General features: G+C 47.1%; 1 protein-coding gene across 1 annotated transcript in view; it reads left to right on the top strand.

Moving 5' to 3' along the window:
- Nucleotides 1–15,808, top strand: part of DCP2 (decapping mRNA 2) — a 53,107-nt gene extending 37,299 nt beyond the window's left edge. Inside the window, exons 8-11 of the mRNA XM_075325009.1 lie at nt 13,368–13,434; nt 14,252–14,362; nt 14,468–14,519; nt 15,422–15,808. Coding sequence (XP_075181124.1) covers nt 13,368–13,434; nt 14,252–14,362; nt 14,468–14,519; nt 15,422–15,573 — 382 coding nt within the window. The 3' untranslated portion in view covers nt 15,574–15,808. The remainder of the gene's footprint in view (nt 1–13,367; nt 13,435–14,251; nt 14,363–14,467; nt 14,520–15,421) is intronic.
- Nucleotides 15,809–23,784: the final 7,976 nt, after the last annotated feature.

The raw sequence follows: 23,784 nt of genomic DNA, 5'->3' as shown, positions 1-23,784 counted from the left end.
GCTGCTGCTGGTTTTGTGACGACCGGGACTTCCACGCCGACCGCGCCTGTTTGTCGGCCGCGGTATTAAATTTAGTCCCCGGCTTCATGCGGCCTAGTACCATAACTCCCGCCCCCGGGCCTGCCAGTCAGGGGTAAGGGCGGGACGGTCGACCTGACGTCGGAAGTGAGGGCTGGAGCATACTTTAAGTTTCCTCCCCCCCTCACTGATCACTGTGGGGCACCAGATTCCCGCACTTTACTAGTCGCCGCCCACGGCTCCCTCCTCCCCTGAGAGCTCCGGCAGCCATTTTTACACACATTCTGCCGGTGGAGGATTTCAGGAACGAGCTCTGCAGCTCTGGGAGACCTAGGCAGGGAATCTGGTGGACACACACCGCTTTGGGCGGTCGGTAAGCCACACCGGTCACCCGGTGCTGGTCCCCCTAGGGTGCCGAAGTATATGTGTATATATATGTATATATATTTGTATATATTTTCTCAGTTCGGCCGAGTTGTTTTGCTTTTGGCTATATACCCTCAGTGATCACTCTCCTAGGAGACAACAGCATGTCGTCCACAAGGAGCAAGGGCGCTAAGGCAAAGGGTTATTTTGCAACCTGTACCTCTTGTGCGGCTATGTTACCTGCAGGTTCCACCTACCCTCACTGTGAGCAATGCTCGACCCCTGTTGCACTTGCTCAGCTGGAGCCTTGGTCACTAGTGGGACCCTCGGCTCAGGCAGACCCGCCTGCTTCCCCGGTCCAGGTGGCAGGGACAGAGTTTGCAGTTTTTGCTGAGAAACTCTCTGAGTCGCTTTCACAATCCATGGCTCAGTCTATGGACAAATGGTCTGCCAAGCTACTAGAAGCCTTGCAGTCCAGACCGGTCCTTACACAGGCCCCGGGCACTGTTGGATCATCGCCTCCAGGCCCCTCTCGGTCTGCGCCGCAGCGTGCTCCCGGGGTGGCCCCTAGGTCTCACGTGGAGGACTCCGGCACGGACCACAGTCCCAGACCGGCTAAGCGGGCTCGCTGGGAATCTTCCCCGACTTCCTCACGCTGCTCGGGGTCTCAGCTTGAGGACTCTCTGGAGGATGAGGCGGACGTCGCAGCTCAGGGCTCTGACCCTGACGTTGCTCTCAATCTTGATATACCTGAAGGGGACGCCATAGTAAATGACCTTATAGCGTCCATCAACCAGGTGCTAGATCTTTCTCCCCCAACTCCACCTATAGAGGAGTCGGCTTCACAGCAGGAGAAACACCAGTTTAGGTTTCCCAAACGTACACGGAGTGCGTTTTTCGATCACTCGAACTTCAGAGATGCTGTCCAGAAGCACAGAGCATTTCCGGACAAGCGCTTTACTAAACGCCTTAATGACACACGTTACCCCTTCCCCTCTGACGTAGTTAAGGGTTGGGCTCAATGTCCCACGGTGGATCCTCCAGTCTCTAGACTGGCGGCTAGATCTGTAGTATCAGTTGCAGATGGCTCATCGCTTAAGGATGCCACTGACAGGCAGATAGAGCTCCTGGTGAAATCCATCTATGAAGCCACAGGCTCGTCTTTTGCCCCGGCCTTTGCAGCCGTGTGGGCACTCCAAGCTATCTCAGCTTGTCTGTCTGAGATTAATGCGGTCACACGTACCTCTGCTCCGCAAGTTGCGTCTTTGACGTCTCAGGCGTCGGCTTTTTCGTCCTACGCCATGAACGCCGTCCTGGACTCTGCTAGCCGTACAGCGGTAGCATCCGCTAATTCGGTGGCAGTCCGCAGGGCCATGTGGCTACGCGAATGGAAGGCAGACTCTGCTTCCAAGAAGTTCTTAACCGGTTTGCCGTTTTCTGGCGACCGATTGTTTGGCGAGCGATTGGATGAAATTATTAAGGAATCCAAGGGAAAGGACTCGTCCTTACCCCAGTCCAAACCGAAGAGACCTCAGCAACGGAAAATACAACCGAGGTTTCGGTCCTTTCGGCCCTCAGCCAAGTCCCAATCCTCCTCGTCCAACAGGCCAGAGAAGGGCCAGAGGAACTCTTATGCGTGGCGGTCTAAGTCCCGTCCCCAAAAAACCGCCGGAGGCACTGCCTCCAAGGCGGCCTCCTCATGACTTTCGGCCTCCCCGAACCGCATCCTCGGTCGGTGGCAGGCTCTCCCGCTTTTGCGACGCCTGGTGGCCACATGTCCAAGACCGATGGGTGAGAGACATTCTGTCTCACGGTTACAGGATAGAGTTCAGCTCTCGTCTTCAGACTCGTTTCTTCAGAACATCTCCGCCCCCATCGCAGGCCGGCGCACTTTTTCAGGCTGTGGGCGTCCTGAAGTCAGAAGGAGTGGTGATTCCCGTTCCCCCTCAGGAACATGGTCACGGTTTCTACTCCAACTTGTTCGTGGTGCCAAAGAAAGACGGATCATTCCGTCCCGTTCTGGACCTCAAACTGCTCAACAGGCATGTGAGCACCAGAAGGTTTCGGATAGAATCTCTCCGCTCGGTCATCGCTTCGATGTCACAAAGAGACTTCCTAGCATCAATCTACATCAAGGATGCTTATCTCCATGTGCCGATCGCACCCGAGCATCAACGCTTCCTGCGTTTCGCCATCGGGGACGAAGACCTTCAGTTCGTGGCACTGCCTTTCGGCCTGGCGACAGCCCCACGGGTCTTCACCAAGGTCATGGCATCCGTTGTGGCGGTCCTACACTCTCAGGGCCACTCGGTGATCCCTTACTTAGACGATCTCCTAGTCAGGGCACCCTCCCGGGTGGCGTGTCAACACAGCCTTACCGTCGCTCTGGAGACTCTCCAGCGGTTCGGGTGGATCATCAACTTCCCAAAGTCCAAGTTGACACCGACCCAATCACTGACTTACCTCGGGATGGAGTTTCATACTCTCTCAGCGATAGTCAAGCTACCCCTGGACAAACAGCTTTCGCTGCAGACAGGGGTGCAATCTCTTCTTCGGGGCCAGTCACACCCCTTGAGGCGCCTCATGCACTTCCTGGGGAAGATGGTGGCAGCACAATGGGACATTCTCCGCAAATGGGACAGGAAGTCGACGTCCCTCGACAGGAACGTCTCTTTCCCTTGCAGCCAAAACCTCTCTTCAGTGGTGGCTTCTTCCCACTTCTCTGTCACAGGGAAAATCCTTCCTGCCCCCATCCTGGGCTGTGGTCACGACGGACGCGAGTCTGTCAGGGTGGGGAGCGGTTTTTCTCCACCACAGGGCTCAAGGAACCTGGACTCCGATAGTCCTCCCTTCAGATCAATGTTCTGGAGATAAGGGCAGTGTATCTAGCCCTAAAGGCGTTCCATCGGTGGCTGGAGGGCAGGCAGATCCGCATACAGTCGGACAACGCCACGGCGGTCGCGTACATCAACCACCAGGGCGGCATGCGCAGCCGTCAAGCCTTCCAAGAAGTCCGGCGGATTCTGCTGTGGGCGGAGGCCACAGCCTCCACCATCTCCGCAGTTCACATCCCGGGCGTAGAAAACTGGGAAGCAGACTTTCTCAGTCGTCAGGGCATGGATGCGGGGGAATGGTCTCTTCACCCAGACGTGTTTCGAGAGATCTGTCGCCGCTGGGGAATGCCGGACGTCGATCTCATGGCGTCACGGCACAACAACAAGGTCCCGGCTTTCATGGCACGGTCTCAAGATCACAGAGCTTTGGCGGCGGACGCGTTAGTTCAGGATTGGTCGCAGTTTTGACTCCCTTATGTGTTTCCTCCTCTGGCGATGTTGCCCAGAGTGTTACGCAAGATCAGATCCGACTGTCGTCGCGCCATTCTCGTCGCTCCAGATTGGCCGAGGCGGTCGTGGTACCCGGATATGTGGCACCTCACGGTGGGTCAGCCGTGGGCGCTTCCAGACCGCACAGACCTGCTGTCACAAGGCCCGTTTTTCCACCTGAATTCTGCGGCCCTCAACCTGACTGTGTGGCCATTGAGTCCTGGCTCCTAGCGTCGTCGGGTTTATCGCAGGCTGTCATTGCCACTATGAGACAGGCCAGGAAACCAACATCCGCCAAGATCTATTACAGGTCGTGGCGGATCTTCTTGTCCTGGTGTTCTGATAAGGGTTTTACTCCCTGGCCTTTTGCCTTACCCATTTTTCTTTCATTCCTTCAATCCGGAATGGACAAGGGTTTGTCACTCGGCTGTCTCAAGGGACAAGTATCGGCGCTCTCAGTATTTTTTCAAAAGCGCCTGGCCAGGCTTTCGCAGGTCCGCACGTTCCTGCAGGGAGTTTGCCACATAGTTCCACCCTACAAGCGTCCGCTGGAACCCTGGGATCTTAACAGGGTGTTAATGGCTCTTGAAAAACCACCTTTCGAGCCGCTGAGAGATGTTTCTTTATTGCGTCTTTCGCAGAAGGTGGCTTTTCTTGTGGCAATTACCTCACTCAGAGTGTCGGAGCTTGCAGCGCTGTCATGCATACCCCCTTTCCTGGTTTTTCACCAGGATAAGGTGGTTCTGCGTCCTATCCCGGAGTTTCTCCCTAAGGTGGTATCTCCTTTTCATCTCAATCAGGATATCTCCTTACCGTCATTTTGCCCTCATCCAGTTCACCAGTGTGAAAAGGATTTGCATTCATTAGGTCTAGTGAGAGCACTCCGGCTCTACGTGTCTCGCACGGCGCCCCTGCGCCGTTCAGATGCGCTCTTTGTCCTGGTCGCAAGAGAGTAAGGAAAAAAATTGTATGTGAATGAGTGGGAAGAGTGAAATAGAAAGTATACATTTTAATGTTAAGAGTAAATATAAAGAGATGTTCAATTACATATATGAGCAAACAGCAACAAGCCCGGTCCCCACACTGCACACATCACCGTACAGAGATGATTGAAGAAACCAAAAACATGAAGGCAGGCTGGCTACTGGACAGCGTAGTCTGAATCGTGGCTCATACATGATGGCATTTTGGAGAAGGGGAGGGGGGTACAAGCAGGGCTGTGGAGTCGGTAAGCCAAACCTTCGACTCCGACTCCGACTCCTCAAATTCTCTTGCACCGACTCCGACTCCGGCTCCGACTCCGGCTCCGACTCCGACTCCTACATATATTGCTTATAGTTAGGTGAAAAATTTATTGTAGTACATGAATATGTGTATGTGAACATCAGACATTTAATAATTTTTATGATACAATAATCAAGATATTTGGATAGAACATAAAATATATTTATTGGAATACAACTTTAGAACACAAAAAACTGTAATAAATTGTAAATATGTAATACACTATGTAATATACAGTAGATTACATATATATCTTGTGTGTGTGTATATACACTGTGTATATATATATATATATATATATATATATATATATATTATATATATTACATATTTACAATTTATTAGTTTTTTTGTGTTCTAAAGTTGTATTCCAATAAATATTTTATGTTCTATCCAAATATCTTGATTATTGTATCATAAAAACAATTAAATGTCTGATGTTCACATTGTACTACAATAAATTTTTCACTTAAATATAAGCATTATACTAAATGTTGTTATTTAGTAAAATATTCAGCACATTCTGCATTGCACTCCTGTCCCCAATTTATTATATATTTTAGGAGTCGGAGTCGGTGCATTTTATACCGACTCCGACTCCACCAAAATGAGCTCCGACTCCGACTCCACGACTCCGACTCCACAGCCCTGGGTACAAGCGTCTGGCTATAGGTGTAGGCTTTTTCTGATGGGGATCAGAGATTTATTCACACTTTCTTTGGGTTAACCCTTTGGTTACGCACGATATGAACTTTTGATAGAGTTTATGGTTTGATAACAAACTTATACTTTTTCCCCATAGGATTTCACTGAATTTCATAATATATTGCTATAACTTTTGGCTATTCTCTCTGCAACATAGAGGTGTCACTCCCCTGAGTATTTACTGTGATAGTTCTGTGTATGTGCTTTTGTTTTGTGAGCGCTCTTAAAGCATCTATTAGTTCTTTATTTCTCTATCCTAGAGGTCCACTTTGCATAGTCACTGCCTTATATCTGTGAACGTGCCTAGCTTTGTAAATTCGTATAATATGCCCCAATGAGTTTTTTCTGTGACCACACTGCCTTATGTTTTGCTCTGGTTTCATGAGTATTTTTTGTAACAATACTTGTGTGTTTAATGTATTTTGTACAATACGGGTATGTGCCCACGATCAGAACCCGCTGCGTCCTGGGCGTGGGGGGTCCTTACTTGCGGGGCTGCGAGTCTCCTCTGCAGGAGACCACAGCTACCCGTGACCCTGATCAGGGCTCAGTGCGCTGCAGTCTCTCTCTTGTGTTCTCCCTAAGGAAAAGAATTGACATGCTGGCTGCTTAGAAAGCTGCACCGCAGGTCAGTTTTTGCTGCTGGCCGTACACTCACAATAGGCATGGGATTACTAGAAATCCCATCCACTGTGCTTGTTCTGTACAACACAGCGAAAACATGCTGCATCCAAAACGCTGCAAACACTGATCGTGGGCATGTACCTTAAGGTTTTGTTCCTACTTTGTAGATTTGCCTGTAGATTTTCTGCACCAAAAACTGCATCTAATGACAGCAAAAGTGCTGCCCATTGTGTTGAATTGTCAACGCTATTCTCTTCTCCCACTCTTAACACACCGAGAGCAACACAGCAGAAGAAATGCTACCACAGGCCTACTGTATCCGTTGTTTCAGATGCCCCACATCCTGGATCCTGGATCTGTGGTATTGCTCTCGTTGTGTCAAGACTGGAAGAAGAGAATCACGTTGACAATTCAACACAATGGGCAACACTTTGAGCACATTCTTGTCATTGTTCCATGTCACAAACGTGTCAATAACTCCATAATGAATGAAGCTATACTAAAAAATGAGCCCACCATTGTTTGTTTTTCTTGTGCAATTCTGTGTTTGTGTCACATGACCCCCTTCCAATTGAAAAAAAATTAAAGTTGAACTCAAAATGGCGCTTTTGCAGGTGGCCACCATGGGTGTGACCCGGCCTCAAATGTTTGGCCCCTCCCATGTACTAAAATGCCACAAACAGGTGATATCAGCAACTACTTCTATTTCTTCAGCGCTCTATTGGGAGACCCAGACGATTGGGGTATAGCTACTGCCCTCTGGAGGCCACACAAAGCACTACATTAAAAGTGCAAGGCCCCTCCCCCTCTGGCTATACCCCCCCGTGGTATCACGGGTTCTCCAGTTTTAGCTTTGTGTGCGAAGGAGGTCAGACATTCCATGCATAGCTCCACAGATTTTAGTCAGCAGTAGCTGCTGACTGTTTCGGATGGAAGAAAAGAGGACACATATAGTGTCCCCAGCATGCTCCCTTCTCACCCCTGGATGGTGTTGTAAGGTTGAGGTACCTATTGCTGGTACAGGGCTGGAGCCTGACATGCTGTTTTCCTTCCACATCCCCTGGTAGGGCTCTGTGGAAGTGGGATCCTGCCGGCCTCTCAGCTCTGATGCCGGGCTCCATCCACAGACCCATTAGAACCTGATGGATTCGGAGCAGGAGTACGATCAGGGACAGGCCCTGCATCATACAGGTACTCTGTGTCCCCGGCAGGCACAGACACACTCCGGGCTGGCTGGGTGTTGTAGTGCGCCGGGGACCGCAATGTTGGAGTTAGTGTCCCTACAGATTACTGGGGGATGTTTTGTGTATGGGAACGCAGCGCCGACCCCCTCTGGACCGGGCGGCGCTGCTGTGACTTGTGGTGCGCCGGGGATCCGCCGTCCGCGCTTTTACGGCGGCGGCGGTTATAACTTTAGTCCCCGGCTTTTTGGGCCTAGGACGCCGGCAGCTCCGTTTCGTTCCCGCCCCCACCCTGTCATTCAGGGTAGGGGAGAGACGCTGTTCGCAAGCAGCGACGAGGGCTGGAGCCTGATTTACATGCTCCAGCCCTCACACTATGCACAGAGGGAAGCAGGCTTCCCGCTCTTGGCCAGGAACGCCCAGGGCCCGCCCCCTTCCTCTCTAGAGACGCCGGCAGCCATTACATGCATGCCTGGCTGGAGGAAGGACGCAAGGCTCTGGGAGACCTGGACTAGGGGCTATCTGGCGACCACACACCCGCTTTTTAAGCGGGCGGTAAGCGATTTTTCTGTGCTGGTCCCTCTAGTGCCTCACTGTGTGTCAGTGTACTGGGTACATATATATAGATATTGTATTTCTTGCACTGTGAGGTGCGCTTCTGGCTGCATATCCCAGATCGCTCTGTGGAAGCAGCAACATGTCATCCTCAAAACGCAAGGCGGCCAAGGCAAAAAGGGCTGTGTATACTGCGTGTGCTGCATGTGGGGCTAATCTACCAGCAGGCTCTGATGACCCCCATTGTGTGCAATGCTCCGACCCGGTGCTGCTTCGCCAGCCGGAGTCAGGAGAGGTAGCGACCCAGGCTGAGACGCTTGTAAGTTCTGCCCCGGTGACAGGGACGGACTTTGCAGTTTTTGCAGATAATATGTCTGTATCTATGGCAAAAATCCTTGAGACCTTGCAATCTATGCATGGGGCTCAGTCTCTGGGCACGGCGAGGCCTCTGTCCTCAGGTCCCCCTTACTTGGAATGTATCCAGCCCACAGGGGGGTCCCCGGCTTCACAGGCCGAGGATTATGACTCAGATGATGGCCCCAGCCACCCTAAGCGAGCTCGCTGGGAAAGACCCTCGACGTCTTCACACTGCTCAGGGTCTCAGCGCAATCAGTCTCCCTGTGATGTGTCTGATGAGAGTGATCAGGAATCCACTCCTGGAACCCCTCTCAACCTGGATACCCCGGATGGGGATGCCATGGTAGACGACCTTATCTCAGCCATCAATAGGCTGTTGGATATTTCTCCCCCAGCCCCTTCAGCAGAAGAGGCGGCTGCGGAGCAGGAAAAGTTTCGTTTCCTTTATCCCAAGCGTAAATTGAGTGCTTTGTTAGATCACTCTGACTTCAGAGAATCAATTCAGAAGCACGACGCTCACCCGGAAAGGCGTTTCTCTAAACGATCTAAAGATACGCGTTTCCCTTTCCCCCCTGAGGTGGTCAAGCGCTGGACACAGTGTCCAAAGGTGGACCCCCCGATTTCCAAACTTGCAGCTAGATCCATAGTTGCAGTGGAGGATGGCGCTTCACTTAAAGATGCCAATGACAGACAGATGGACCTTTGGTTAAAATCTGTCTATGAAGCTATAGGCGCGTCATTTGCTCCGGCATTCGCAGCCGTCTGGGCACTCCAGGCTATTTCAGCTGGCTTAGCAAAGGTGGATGCTATCATGCATCCAGCAGTGCCGCAAGTGGCGCACCTTACCACGCAGATGTCGGCGTTTGCGTCTTACGCTATCAATGCGGTCCTAGAATCTACCAGTCGCACCTCAATGGCGTCCGCCAATTCGGTAGTTTTGCGCAGAGCCTTGTGGTTAAAGGACTGGAAAGCGGATGCTGGTTCCAAAAAATGTTTAACCAGTTTGCCTTTGTCTAGAGAGAGACTGTTTGGCGAGCCATTGGCTGACATCATTAAGCAGTCCAAGGGTAAAGACTCCTCTTTACCACAACCCAGAACACCCAAACCTCAGCAGAAAAAGTGGCAGCAGAGGTTTCAGTCCTTTCGAGGTTCGGGCAAGACACCATTTACCTCGTCCAAAGGGACTCAGAGGACGCAAAGAAACTCAGATTCGTGGCGGACTCACACACGCCCCAAGAAAGCAAATGGAGGTACCGCTTCCAAAGCGGCTACCTCATGACTTCCAGCCCCCCCCCTCCGCATCGCCGGTCGGGGGCAGGCTCTCCCGCTTTTCCGGCATTTGGATGTCACAGGTCAAAGACCGGTGGGTGACGGACATTTTGTCTCGCGGGTACAGAATCGAGTTCAATTCTCGTCCTCCAGCTCGGTTCTTCAGAACCTCCCCACGGCCAGACCGAGCAGATGCTCTGCTGCAGGCGGTGGATTCCCTAAAAGCGGAAGGAGTGGTTATCCCAGTCCCTCCTCAGGAACAAGGGCAAGGGTTTTACTCCAATCTCTTTGTGGTTCCAAAAAAGGACGGCTCGTTCCGTCCTGTTCTGGACCTAAAACGGCTCAACAAGCATGTGCACGCCAGGAGGTTCCGGATGGAAACCCTCCGCTCTGTCATTGCCTCAATGTCCAGAGGAGACTTCCTTGCCTCAATAGACATCAGAGATGCTTATCTCCACGTGCCAATTGCTACAGAACATCAACGTTTTCTACGTTTTGTGATAGGAGACGACCATTTTCAGTTCGTAGCTCTTCCATTTGGTCTGGCGACAGCCCCACGGGTCTTCACCAAGGTCATGGCGGCGGTGGTAGCAGTCTTGCACTCTCAGGGACACTCGGTGATCCCTTACCTAGACGATTTATTGGTCAAAGCTCCCTCTCAGGAGGCATGCCAACTCAGCCTGAATGCTACGCTGGAGACTCTACAGTCTTTCGGATGGATCATCAACTTTCCAAAGTCGATCCTATCACCGACTCAGTCACTAACGTATCTTGGCATGGAGTTTCATACTCTAGCAGCGATAGTGAAGCTTCCGCTGGACAAGCAGCGGTCACTACAGACAGGGGTGCAATCTCTCCTGCAGGGCCAGTTGCATCCCTTGCGGCGCCTCATGCATTTCCTAGGGAAGATGGTGGCAGCCATGGAAGCAGTTCCCTTTGCGCAGTTTCATCTGCGCCCACTTCAATGGGACATTCTCCGCCAATGGGACGGGAAGTCAACGTCCCTGGACAGGAAAGTCTCGCTTTCCCAGACGGCCAAGGACTCTCTACAATGGTGGCTCCTTCCCACATCATTGTCTCAGGGAAGATCCTTCCTGCCCCCATCCTGGGCAGTAGTCACGACAGATGCGAGTCTGTCAGGGTGGGGAGCAGTATTTCTCCACCACAGGGCTCAGGGGACGTGGACTCCGCAGGAGTCCACCCTTCAGATCAATGTTCTGGAGATCAGAGCAGTGTATCTTGCTCTACTGGCCTTCCAACAGTGGCTGGAAGGAAAGCAGATCCGAATCCAATCGGACAACTCCACAGCGGTGGCATACATCAACCACCAAGGAGGGACGCGCAGTCGGCAAGCCTTCCAAGAAGTCCGGCGCATTCTAATGTGGGTGGAGGACAGAGCATCCACCATATCCGCGGTTCACATCCCAGGCGTAGAAAACTGGGAAGCAGACTTCCTCAGTCGCCAGGGCATGGACGCAGGGGAATGGTCCCTTCACCCGGACGTGTTTCAGGAAATCTGTCGCCGCTGGGGAGTGCCGGACGTCGACCTAATGGCGTCCCGGCACAACAACAAGGTCCCGGCATTCATGGCGAGGTCGCGCGATCAAAGAGCTCTGGCGGCAGACGCCTTGGTTCAAGATTGGTCGCAGTTTCAGCTCCCATACGTGTTTCCACCTCTGGCGCTCTTGCCCAGAGTGCTACGCAAGATCAGATCCGAGTGCAGCCGCGTCATACTCGTCGCTCCAGACTGGCCGAGGAGGTCGTGGTATCCGGATCTGTGGCATCTCACGATCGGTCGACCGTGGTCACTGCCAGACCGACCAGACTTACTGTCCCAAGGGCCGTTTTTCCATCAGAATTCTGCGGCCCTGAACCTGACTGTGTGGCCATTGAGTCCTGGATCCTAGCGTCTGCTGGATTATCTCAGGGAGTCATTGCCACAATGAGACAAGCTAGAAAGTCGAATTCGGCTAAGATCTACCACAGAACGTGGAAGATTTTCTTGTCCTGGTGCTCTGCTCAGGGAGTGTCTCCCTGGCCATTTGCATTGCCCAAGTTTCTTTCCTTCCTGCAATCGGGGTTAGAAAAGGGCTTGTCGCTCAGCTCCCTTAAAGGGCAAGTTTCGGCACTATCCGTGTTTTTTCAGAAGCGTCTAGCACGTCTTCCTAAGGTGCGCACGTTCCTGCAGGGGGTCTGTCATATTGTGCCCCCGTACAAGCGACCGTTAGATCCATGGGATCTGAACAGGGTACTAGTTGCTCTCCAGAAGCCGCCCTTCGAGCCTCTGAAGGAAGTTTCCTTTTCTCGGCTGTCGCAGAAAGTGGCGTTTCTTGTTGCAATCACATCGCTTCGGCGAGTGTCTGAGCTGGCAGCTCTGTCATCCAAGGCTCCCTTCCTGGTGTTCCACCAGGACAAGGTTGTGCTGCGCCCCATTCCGGAGTTTCTCCCTAAGGTCGTATCCTCTTTTCATCTTAATCAGGATATTTCCTTGCCTTCTTTTTGCCCTCATCCGGTTCACCGGTATGAAAAGGCCTTACGTTTGCTAGATCTGGTGAGAGCACTCAGAATCTACATTTCCCGCACGGCGCCCATACGCCGTGCCGATGCACTTTTCGTCCTTGTCGCTGGTCCGCGCAAGGGGTTGCAGGCTTCTAAAGCCACCCTGGCTCGATGGATCAAAGAACCAATTCTAGAGGCCTACCGTTCTGCGGGGCTTCCGGTTCCTTCAGGGCTAAAAGCCCACTCAACCAGAGCCGTGGGTGCGTCCTGGGCATTACGTCACCAGGCTTCGGCTCAACAGGTGTGCCAGGCAGCTACCTGGTCCAGTCTGCACACTTTCACCAAGCATTATCAGGTGCATACCTATGCTTCGGCGGATGCCAGCTTAGGTAGAAGAGTCCTGCAGGCGGCAGTGACACCCCCGTAGGGGAGGGCTGTTTTGCAGCTCTAACATGAGGTATTTATTTACCCACCCAGGGACAGCTTTTGGACGTCCCAATCGTCTGGGTCTCCCAATAGAGCGCTGAAGAAGAAGGGAATTTTGTTACTTACCGTAAATTCCTTTTCTTCTAGCTCTTATTGGGAGACCCAGCACCCGCCCTGTTGTCCTTCGGGATTTCTTGGTTGTTTGCGGGTACACATGTTGTTCATGTTGAACGGTTTTTCAGTTCTCCGACGTTATTCGGAGTTAATTTGTTTAAACCAGTTATTGGCTTCCTCCTTCTTGCTTTGGCACTAAAACTGGAGAACCCGTGATACCACGGGGGGGTATAGCCAGAGGGGGAGGGGCCTTGCACTTTTAATGTAGTGCTTTGTGTGGCCTCCAGAGGGCAGTAGCTATACCCCAATCGTCTGGGTCTCCCAATAAGAGCTAGAAGAAAAGGAATTTACGGTAAGTAACAAAATTCCCTTCTTTATCAGTGTATCCGTACTTATGGCCCACCCTGTAGAGCAGTTTTCTTGTAACCATATAGAATACCACCTTGACGAACAGTTTGCAATCTGCTTCAAATAATCAGTGAATCTAAGGGCCGATGTTTTCCAGTGTCCTAATAAGAATGTGTTCCTAGTTGTACACGCTACCGTCACTGCACTGATAAGGTTTTCCTCTCCCGGGTGTATAACATGTTCCGTGTGTAGGATCACAGTTCATCTAATCACTGTCACTTTGTGTGTTCCCTTGTAGGCCCAGAATGCGCTGTATGCCTCAGTTTTCTGAGCTTTCTCCAGGAGAATATTGGGCAAAGCCTAAGGTATAACAATGGTCGCTTAGTGAGTTATATAACCTTTGATTGGGCGTGTGACTTGTATTTCCGTATTGCTTAGCTTATATGTGCCAGATGTTAATGTTTGGGTGGATGCAGCCTAGCTGAGCAGAGATTACAGAAGCTGTATGGGTGACGTTATCCTCCTGGAGTGCTACAGATGATGCTGCTGCTTCTATTCACTTTCCTCATCATTAGAGAGTAGAATTGGTCTGAATCGATTAAAATGGCAATGCCAATGGTCTGTGCAGCAGGATGGAGAGGAGTACTGCCCCTTACCTGGCGGAGTCAGCTGTTCTTCTATTAGCCCGTCCTGGCGTGAACTCATCATTGCAGTGTGAAGCACAGGTGACGTTATGCCAGGCCGGCAAATCAAAAGAACCAAAATATCAAGATTGGGAAAGGTCACCGTATTCCAGTGGATGACTTTGGACAAAACGTTTTCATTAGAATAGTCTCTCTGTGATCAACTGATTTCAAAGCTTCCTGCAATTTAGGGTAATCTCTGGAGAAACCTTACGGCAAGTCTACAGTACTCTGCAGCACCATCATATGGAAATGCTGCTTTACACAAATCCCATGGAAATGAATCTACGGTGTATAGATATGGGTCCTGAGTGGACTCTTCTGTTAGGGCAGGATACTCTTTTAGGTGTATGAAATTGGGTTTTGTAAACTAGGCGACCTCTTCAGAGGACAGCACATTTCAGTATGGTATTAACAGACCATGTATATTCTGTTTGTTGTCTTCATGCACTGGGCATATAGTAAATTGTTTTGTTTGTTTTTTTTGGGTGGTGTTTAGAATCAAAACATTAAGAGCAATGGTAAGAAGCAACATCAAGATTCTCAGAAGAAGAAAACAAACGGTGTCCACAATCCTCCACCCAAACTGCAGCAACAAAATAGTGTTCTAGTAAGTTGCGACACCTATGAGACGACCTTGTTATCTTGACCTTTCTCTAGGGCATATTGGACCGCCTTTATGGGTGACCATGTTTTTTTTTCTTTTTCTTTATAGAAATCTGAGGGAAACCTGTGTCTCACAAGTCTAAATGACAATTTTGATGTGGGTTCGTATCTTTCTTGTAATTTTTAATGTTTATGAATTTTATTCCTGTCCTTAAGAAATTGTTTAAAGGCAATCAGTCACCATTATTTCACATCACCAAACTATAGGTGCATTCTGTTCTTTCAAAGACAAATCCGGCTATTCCATTACATGACCAGACTGGTCCTCCATTACTGAGAACTCTGTCTATGATATGCAATTGAGTCTAAAGAGCTATTTGTAGATGAGACGCCTCTGTCACTCCAGTTCTTTTTCTCTGCCCAGCACAGCCTCCTACTGTTTGACTGACTGCTCCTTTTGCCTGAAGTCACACAGCATAGAGGCTGCGAGTCAAGCAGGAGGCGGCACAGAATAGAGCTGGAGTGAAAGGGGCTTCAGATCTACAAGTAGCACTTCAGCTTCCTTTACATATCAAGTGAAACCATGGTGTCTCAATAATTGAGGACAGAATGGTACTGCTGGATATGTGTGAAATAATGCGTGCGTGTATGTATTAATATTTATATAATATATATAATATATATATATTTGTGTGTGTGTGTGTATATTACAATATATACAATGTATGTAATACACAAATGCATGATAAAATATATATATATAAGATCTGAAAGGGACTCTGATGTAAACCTTCCTGCACACCTCGCAAGTAGAACCAGAACACATTGTATATATCAGCACTATATACTGTATAGTGCTGATATATACAATGTGCTCTGGTTCTACTTGTGAGGTGTGCAGTAAGGTTTATTCTAGAGTCCCTATAATGTATGGACTTCATAACATCCCTCCAATGTTGGGTTAATGTTTTGAACCCATGACAGTACATTATGGTCCTAGCCCTGCATTAGCACAATCCACCTTCAATTCCATGAGATTTGATTAGTGTATTTTCTTCTCCAGACTCTGTATACGGTCTCTCCTCTGAAGGACAGCAGTATGACCTCGCTATAGCTGAGGCTTGCAATGGGACCCTGGAGTACCCCTTCTCTTCTAAAGCCTTCCTGGGATTCCGATTTGACAAGGATGCCATCATGAAGTCCTTGGATTTCTGAGCCACCAGCAGCTGCACCAGATTCATGAGCACTGCAGTGTTGCAGCCAAGAGTGTTTTAATCAAGCCTTACCTTCCTCAGGGTTTTACAAGGATGTGCAGGGATTTACTGGGGTCAGAAGGTCTGTCCTATGGACAGGACTTGGTTCTGTTCATTCTATGTGATTGTGAGTGTCTGGTGGAGGATCTTTCTGTCTTGCACTGTTTTTTGCAATATTGTTTTTATTTTTACTACAAACGAGTACCTTTCAGTGTTTGACCTCTCTTACATATTCAGTGGGCATTGCCTCGATGTGGTTTGTTGGTCTTCACCTCCCTGAGATTGATGTGACACTTGGTTTACTATATAGCTCTTGGTGTAGCTTGAATGTAATATGAATGCATCATCAATGGTGACTTCAGCCTCGCTGTACACCACTTGTTGGGAGGGATGGGTGGGGGTCTCTAGTTTTGTTGCCTTGTATTATATGCACCGCACATTACCCGACATTAACCTCTTCATATCTGAAGTGGGCTGATGATATTCAGGGTTGAGAGGTCTGCATTACTGCGTCTTTCATGGTCTGTCCCTATAAATGCAGCACTGTGCTGTAGCATGTCTATGGTGACTGAGGAGGACAGAATGGAGATTCCTTTACCTTTTGAACTTTATTTGGAAGCTTCACGTTAATGTGAATAGACAATAGCTTTCCTCGGGCTTCTATCTTGCGCCGTTTTTTTGCCGCTACTCGTTCATTTATAAATCAGCCTGAGATGTGAATAACATTATATGAGGAATGTATTTTCATGGGGATCATGTGCCTGTCGCTGGCATTAAGCAATTGTATTGTAGCCCCCATTATTTTGGTGGTCCTATAGCCTGACTATGAGCCGGTGCTCTTTCCCCACCACGTCTTGTGAATATTCTCCTCCCCTCCCCCCCTCCCACCTTGTGGATTAGTTTCAGATCTCATTTTCCTCTTTACTGTTTGGCAAAATAAATGCCACGCTATGTAGCAGAATCCGGAGCGACTCACTAGGGTGGCAGGACCACTTTTTATTGCCGATGAGGACATTATTTTACTGTACTTCATTGTCCCTTTTATAATGGACACATGGGAAAGTTCTGCACTGATATGCAACGTGCTGTCTGTATGGAAAGTACTAGATTGGCACCGTGCTCTTGGGGTTCTCGGGGCTGCAGCACTAGATACTGAATGATCTCCCCTACTATTACAGTACAAATATACAGAGATGTCCAGGATAAGAAAAACATGGCTCATTTCTTCCAAAAAACAGTACATGTGTCTACCAGTTGTATTGCTGCTCAGCTCATTTATTACAATATCATGTACAACCTGTAGACAAAGGGTGGTACTGTTTTTGGAAGAAGGCAGCCATGTTTTTCTGAATCTGGACAACCCATACTACCACATTTATGTACCACAGTCCTATGAGCAGTCATTTTAGGCTTGATCACGATAACAAAGGTAGACCATGATTTATTATTCACTGGACAACATATGGTGCATATATCTGTGATGTATACAAACGCCAGCTGTGGTAGGTGCATGGCCGCTTATGCCAAAATCTAACCTGATATTAGAAAAGTAATACTTGAAATCTGTATGTGCAAAAGGTCCATGTAAGAATTAGGCTTAGAAGAACCTGGTGAGGGGATGGGAGAGTCCTAAGGACACACGACCTCCCCGATGCCACCGCTGGACAGAATGACCAGTATAATAAATATATGGGGAGACTCTGGTTTTTAAAAATTTTATAACAAATAATACAAATCTCATCTTTACTCAGTCACTGGAGTGAGATCGGATTCTATTTTTTTTTTTTTTTAAACGTATATTAGTAGTAGTGATTGATGAGTGGGCACTACCATGCTTAGGCGCTCGGTAGATGGACAGTTGGATGGGCTTGACGTGTACCGTGCATAATGGAAGTCAAAGGGAAAGTCAAGCATTTTTCTGGAAGATTTTCTGGATAAATGCTCGCGTTTCCTATTGGCTTCCATATAGTCTGTACAATGAGATGAGCCCGTCCGCGACTGCTCGTTATGAGTATCGAGCACCTCAGCATGATAGTGCTCGCTCATCACTAGTCATGAAGTGAAGTCCTATTATTAATGATTGCCACTGCCCTATACTCGATTGGGGTTCTCTGGTACCGTCGGTACTCTGCTGAGTATGGCAGGTGCTCGGATATGTCATTCGTGAAACATTTAACACCATGCGCCAAGTCGCATTGGTGAATGAGGGGATCCGGCACCCCAGTAAGAGCTACTCGCAGTCTATGAAAGGCTCCCACTGGGGGCAAAACAATGTTTTCGGATGTAGTGTGTCAAAAACAAACACAAAAATCCCACCCGCCCGGGAAATGCTCTGTGCATGGATGTCTGTACGCAGGCAGAGAACCAAACTTCCCAATCAGTGACTTCTATTATACTCATTACTTGGGTTGAGTCCTTCAGAGCGTCCAACCTCCTGGATAAGGATAAGGAGCACTCACGAAGTTTTGTTCTCGCTCATCATTACTTATAATGTATGCTAATTCCTGCAATTTTTTTTTTTTTTTTAGTGTTAGTCCAGATCTTTTCATTCTGGTTGACTGGACTATGTCTTTGGGATGTGTATGCGGATATGCTAGGTTACATGTGTGACGATTAGTAACCTGGCTTATTATGTAATTTGCAAAGCTTGTGAAGAAAATTGTAGTTTGTTGGCTTGGAAGCTGTCGTTTCTAGAACGTTGATTCTGTGGCACCAGATGATGTTACATTTACAAGGCACAAAGACACATTTTCTTCCAGGCCTAATATTTAAAGGGAAGAGACAGAGCCCCTGATTCCAGCAATGTGTCACTTACTGACATTGCTGTCATTTTGATAAAATCAATGTTTTCTGTACGGCAGATCCAGCAGTTATTTGAATGCTGAGCTCTGTCTAATCCGCCCACACCACTGATTACTGTGTATGGACAGAAAGCTGCCAATCAGTGGTGTGGGCGGGTAAACCAGAGGTCCTAAATATGCAGGTCTACTAGTCCTGTAATAAAACTGGGCGGGTGTAGTTTTGATAAACTAGTGACCTGATCAGCAGTGGAATAAGTGAAGCATTGCTGTTATCAGGATCTGTCTCCACGTTATGGTGCACTCAGATTATGTGGCAGAAATCTGGTGACCGATACCCTTTAGTGAATAGTTTAACTGTGTAGATGCTTTTTGTGTGTGTGTGTGTGTGTGTGTGTGTGTGTGTGTGTGTGTGTGTGTAAAATATATATATATATATATATATATTAATAATGTATATGTAATCATACCATTTATGTAACTCGTTCCTTTTTAGATGTACAGCGCTCAGCCTAAATGAGTACAGTTCTTTGAAAAGGGAGGTTTTTCTTTTTTAATCAATATCTCACTGAACACAAGGACAGTTTCCAAAATTTTGACAGGTTTCATAGAATCTTTTTTTTGTTTTTTATTACTTTTTTTTTTTTATCACATAACCTAGGCGTTTGGTTGGTCCAGATCAGGAGACACTTGGCCACTGAATCCCTTCCACCCTGTTTTTCTTCAGAATGCAGCAGATGTGTTTATTCCATTATCCATATTTATGCCGTAAAACTGAAGATTTTGAAATGTTATGTTAATAACCTTAATTTCATATTATGGATTTAAAAAAATATTCTATGCAACTCAGTCTTGCCAAAATGATGGCAATAGTTCTTGTATTCCTTGAAGTATTGATTAATCTTTTAAGGATCGGGCAAAATTTTTTTTTTTCTTTTTTTCCCCCCCTCTCCTCACCCCAAGCTGAAAAACAAAATTCCAAACTCCCAAATTTTTATTTTTTGGTCGTTGCAATATTGCATCAAAATGTAAAAACAAGTGATCAAAGCATCACATCTACGCAAAAATGGCCCTCATATGGCTATATTCACGGAAAAATAAAAAAAGTTCTGGTTCTTGGAAGGAGAGGAAAAAAAAAACGGAAAATTGCCGGGGTTGAAAGGGTTAATGTTTTAAGAAGGGGGAATTTGAAGTTTATATATATATATATATATATATATATATATATATATATATATATATATATATATATATATATATATATATATATATATTTCTTTCTCTCCCCTCCTCTAGTGTTCTGCTGTATTTAATCCCTTAGCGACCAATGACGTACTGGGTACGTCATGGCTCATGTGAGGTTAATCCCCGCCTCCTGCTATGGGCAGTCCACAGCATTCCGCACATATATCAGCTGATTTCAGCAGCTGACGTGTGCCTGCTAGTTGCCAGTGGAATCGCGTTCCACCTGCGACTATTGACCTCTTACATCTCACTGCCAAATCGAAAGTCACGTGACGTGATCACGTAACGTCCGGTGGTTGCCATAGTAGCACAGGGTCATGTGATGACGCCTGTAGCTAACATGAGTCACTTTCTCGCAATGCTGCAATAGTGCCGGCATTGAAAGTAAGGCTATGTTCACACTAGAAAAATTATTTTAGTGAAGGATAAGTGCACCTGCGTTTTTACCGCTGGTTGCTCCCTGCGTTATTGTGCCAATTATCTATGGCAAATAACGCAGTTAGCTGCAGAGAAGAAGTGACATGCTCATTCTTTTTCTTAAGAAAATTCTTTCAGTAGATTTTCTTAAGAAAAAAACGCAGTGTGCTCACAGCTAATTTTTTTTTGCCATAGGTTTGGCTGGGAAATGTCTGCAGAAAGGTTACAAGAATTTCTCAAGAAATTTCTGCAGCAAAAACGGACCAAAAACGCAGGTAAAAAACGCAGTGTGTGAACATAGGCCTAAAGCAGCATTTCTGCAGATCTCAGCTGTGTTCTGGAGATATGGAAGAGCGATCAGACTGCTGATCCATATAGCCCCCTAAGGGACCTAGTAAAATAAAAAAAGTTAAAAAAAAACTAAAAGTAAACGGCGTTGCTGGGAAAAAAATTCCAAACGCCAAAATTACGTTTTTCGGTCGCCGTAAATCTTTGTGCAAAATGCAATAACAGTCGATCAAAACGTAGCATTTGCGCAAAAATGGTACCATTTTAATAATGTCAGCTCGAGTCACAAAAAAAAAAAGCCGGCACTGTGCCATAGATCCAGTAAAATGAGAATACTACGGATTTCGGAAAATGGCGCAAAATGTCCGCCACTTTTTTATACAAGCTTGTGAATTTGTTTTTTACCCCCTTACATACAAGTAAACCTGTTCATGTTTGGTGTCTCCAAACTCGCACCGACGTGAGGCATCACAACAGCACATCAGTTTTATCATAGAGTGAACGTGGTGAATGAAATATCCCAAAAACTATTGTGCGATCACACTTTTCTTTGAAGTTTTTTTAGAATTGAAATTTTTGCAGTACGCTATATGGTAAAACTTTTGGTTTCATTTAAAACTACAACTCGTCCCGGAAAAAACAAGCCCTATATGGCAAGATTGACAAACAAATAATAAAGTTCCGGCTCTCGGAAGAAAGAGAGGGTTTACAAACTAAAAAAAAACGCGAAAACCCAGGGGGCTTAAGGGGTTAATAGCCCCTTAGGGGACTTGAGCCTGCAATAGTCTGATAACTTGTTCTATATACAGCAACGTCATAGCATTGCTGTATATAGAAGAAATCAGTCGCCTATGAACGCCTGGCCATGGACTGGCTTCACTGGAGTACTGAAATGACAGAAAAAGGGGTCATCAGCTGACCCCTGGGTGTCATGACAACTAATCGGCATTCCGCGATCTCCTCTCACCAATGTAATATCACTCGAATCAATATCTTGCAGAGTTTGATGTTAGTGTCACCATACTGTGATCCGATTCTCGGTTTGAAGGAGAAGAACAAAAGTTCTCCATTCTGGGAGTCCATTGGGACTGTAGTCTGATGAATTCTAAGCACCCATAGACCTGTATGGGTTTGTGCCGTCTGATATGCAGTGCCACTCGCAGCATGCTGCGCTTTTATCTTGACAAATCTGCTCGAGAAAAAAAATGCTGATTTGACCCTGCCCGATTGTGTAACATTGGAGCGAGTGCTATCCGGTGAAACATCAGGTTGCACTTGTCGGATAACACGCCCCATGTGAGCGAGCCCTTCCGCTATGTTCACATGATGAGCTTTGAGTTTTTGACGCAGCAAAAATATGTAGAGTAAAAAAACACAGCAACTTAGTAACACAGAGTGGGTGGAATTTCCAGAAATCTCACTCCCACTGAGCTTTTTCATGCTGCATAAAAGGACCTGCGGTGCGTGTGTGTCACATCCACAGCCATGTCAGTTTCTCTTGTGGCTGCGCTGTGTTGTCTGTGCACATTTTCCACAGACATCTGCATTCAATGCGGAAAAATCCTTTGGTATGGATTACACTAGTTCTTTACCTGTGTCAATAAAGTTTTGTCAAAGCCAAACACCAGGAAGTTTCAAAAACAAATCCGCTTTATTTAAATGAAGCATGACACACCAAACAGACAAAAACAGCAGCGTCAAGAATTGCGTAACCTGATTTACATAATGCGTGCAGAAATTCGCCAAAACCTGAGTAAGACTACGTTCCCACAATTTGCATCTCTTCTTTTACAGACCTTAGGTAAGTGGAGGAACGCGTCTGGAGACTCAGACCAAACAATGTGGGTCCTTTCATCAAAACTGTCCAAAAGGGAAAAAAAATCGCTATATATTTTCCCTTAAAGCTGTTCCTTCCCTTATGAACACTATTTGATGCACATCTCCAGTAATGTGTGAATTCTAATTGCAGCATTTTACTTTTAGCAGAATGAAAACTTCTGCTGGTTCCTCTCTGCTTTCAGGAATCAGTAAGGGCCTGGGCACATTGCCGTATTTTCATTCAGTGTAATCCCATAAAACATCGAATTACACTTGTATCAGTGTTATTCTATGGGGCCGTTAACTTGGCCAAGTTTGCCCCGATACGCTGATCGCACTGGACCACGCACGTCAATGAGTCCATGGTAACCATCGGGCCACACTCTGACGTCGGAATACAGGCTGATATTAGACTGACAGAATGAAGAAGATGGATAACTTTTTGTTTTCCATCTTCTCAATTAACAATACTACATTACATATCCCTATAAAACATTTCTTTATTAATTCAATTAAAATCGCCCGGGTAGACCGATAAGTACCAAAAATAAGGGGGACACTACCAGAATGACACCTGAATCTTCCTCTTGTCTTATTGTTCCCCGGACCGCCTGATGATGCCAAAAGTGGCAGGGAAACGCGTCGAGGCCGTGCTTATAGCACTCATCTAAAGGGAAGTGATTCTTCTTTATGGTCTATTATGACTAATATGCTTATCTGGCTTTATGATGTATATTACATTTATCTTGAGTTAAGGGGGAGTATTTTGAGCTGATGTGCCATCTGTCACTATCTGCACGGACCCAGTCCCTTTATTGCCAGGACATTGTATATATTTGTTTACCTTTTGGTTTTTTTTTTTTTTTTGTCCCTGTGTAAAGTATACAGCAATCAAGGGCTGTGAAAAGGCATTATAATTTGGTCACGTTAACAGAAGACTGGGACCTAAATTATTATTATTATTATTATAATTAAGTTATATCTTTAAGGTGACAGGTTTTTTACTGTTATGCATGAACATTAGTCTCTGTATAAGAGACAATAACCCCACTCCAGAAGAATTAATATTTGTCACAATTGTGTATATTTGGTGTTTTTCTATGTTGGTAGGGTGAGCCGACGTGGAACGGGGGCACCCCAGATAAGTTAGGGTGTCATACCCTCCGTTGGTAGGCAGAGGCTATAACAGGGAATTAATAGGGAAATGATAATCCAATATTAATTGGCACTTACCCAGCCTCATAAGGTTTACGGCTACCTCACATCACATTGTGTCCCCCTTATTTTTGGTACTTATCGGTGTACCAGGGAGATTTTAATTAATAAAGAAATATTTTATAGGAATATGTAATATACTATTGTTAGGCCAGTTTCACACATCCTTCTTTTTGCCGGTTTTGCGGATCCGGTACGCTCCCGTACAGTGAATACAGTACAATGACAGCGTAACAAGCGCCGGTCGCGTGCTGTCATGTGACCGGCGCATGTGACCGGAAGTTACAGCGCTGTCATTGTACTGTATTCACTGTACGGGAGCGTGCCGGTTCCGCGAAACCGGCAAAAAGAAGGATGTGTGAAACTGGCCTCAATTGGCTTTGAAACTATTC

Source organism: Anomaloglossus baeobatrachus, chromosome 1 (assembly GCF_048569485.1).
Source record: "Anomaloglossus baeobatrachus isolate aAnoBae1 chromosome 1, aAnoBae1.hap1, whole genome shotgun sequence".
NCBI classification, from domain to species: domain Eukaryota; kingdom Metazoa; phylum Chordata; class Amphibia; order Anura; family Aromobatidae; genus Anomaloglossus; species Anomaloglossus baeobatrachus.
This window is presented reverse-complemented; position numbering and strand designations above follow the sequence as displayed.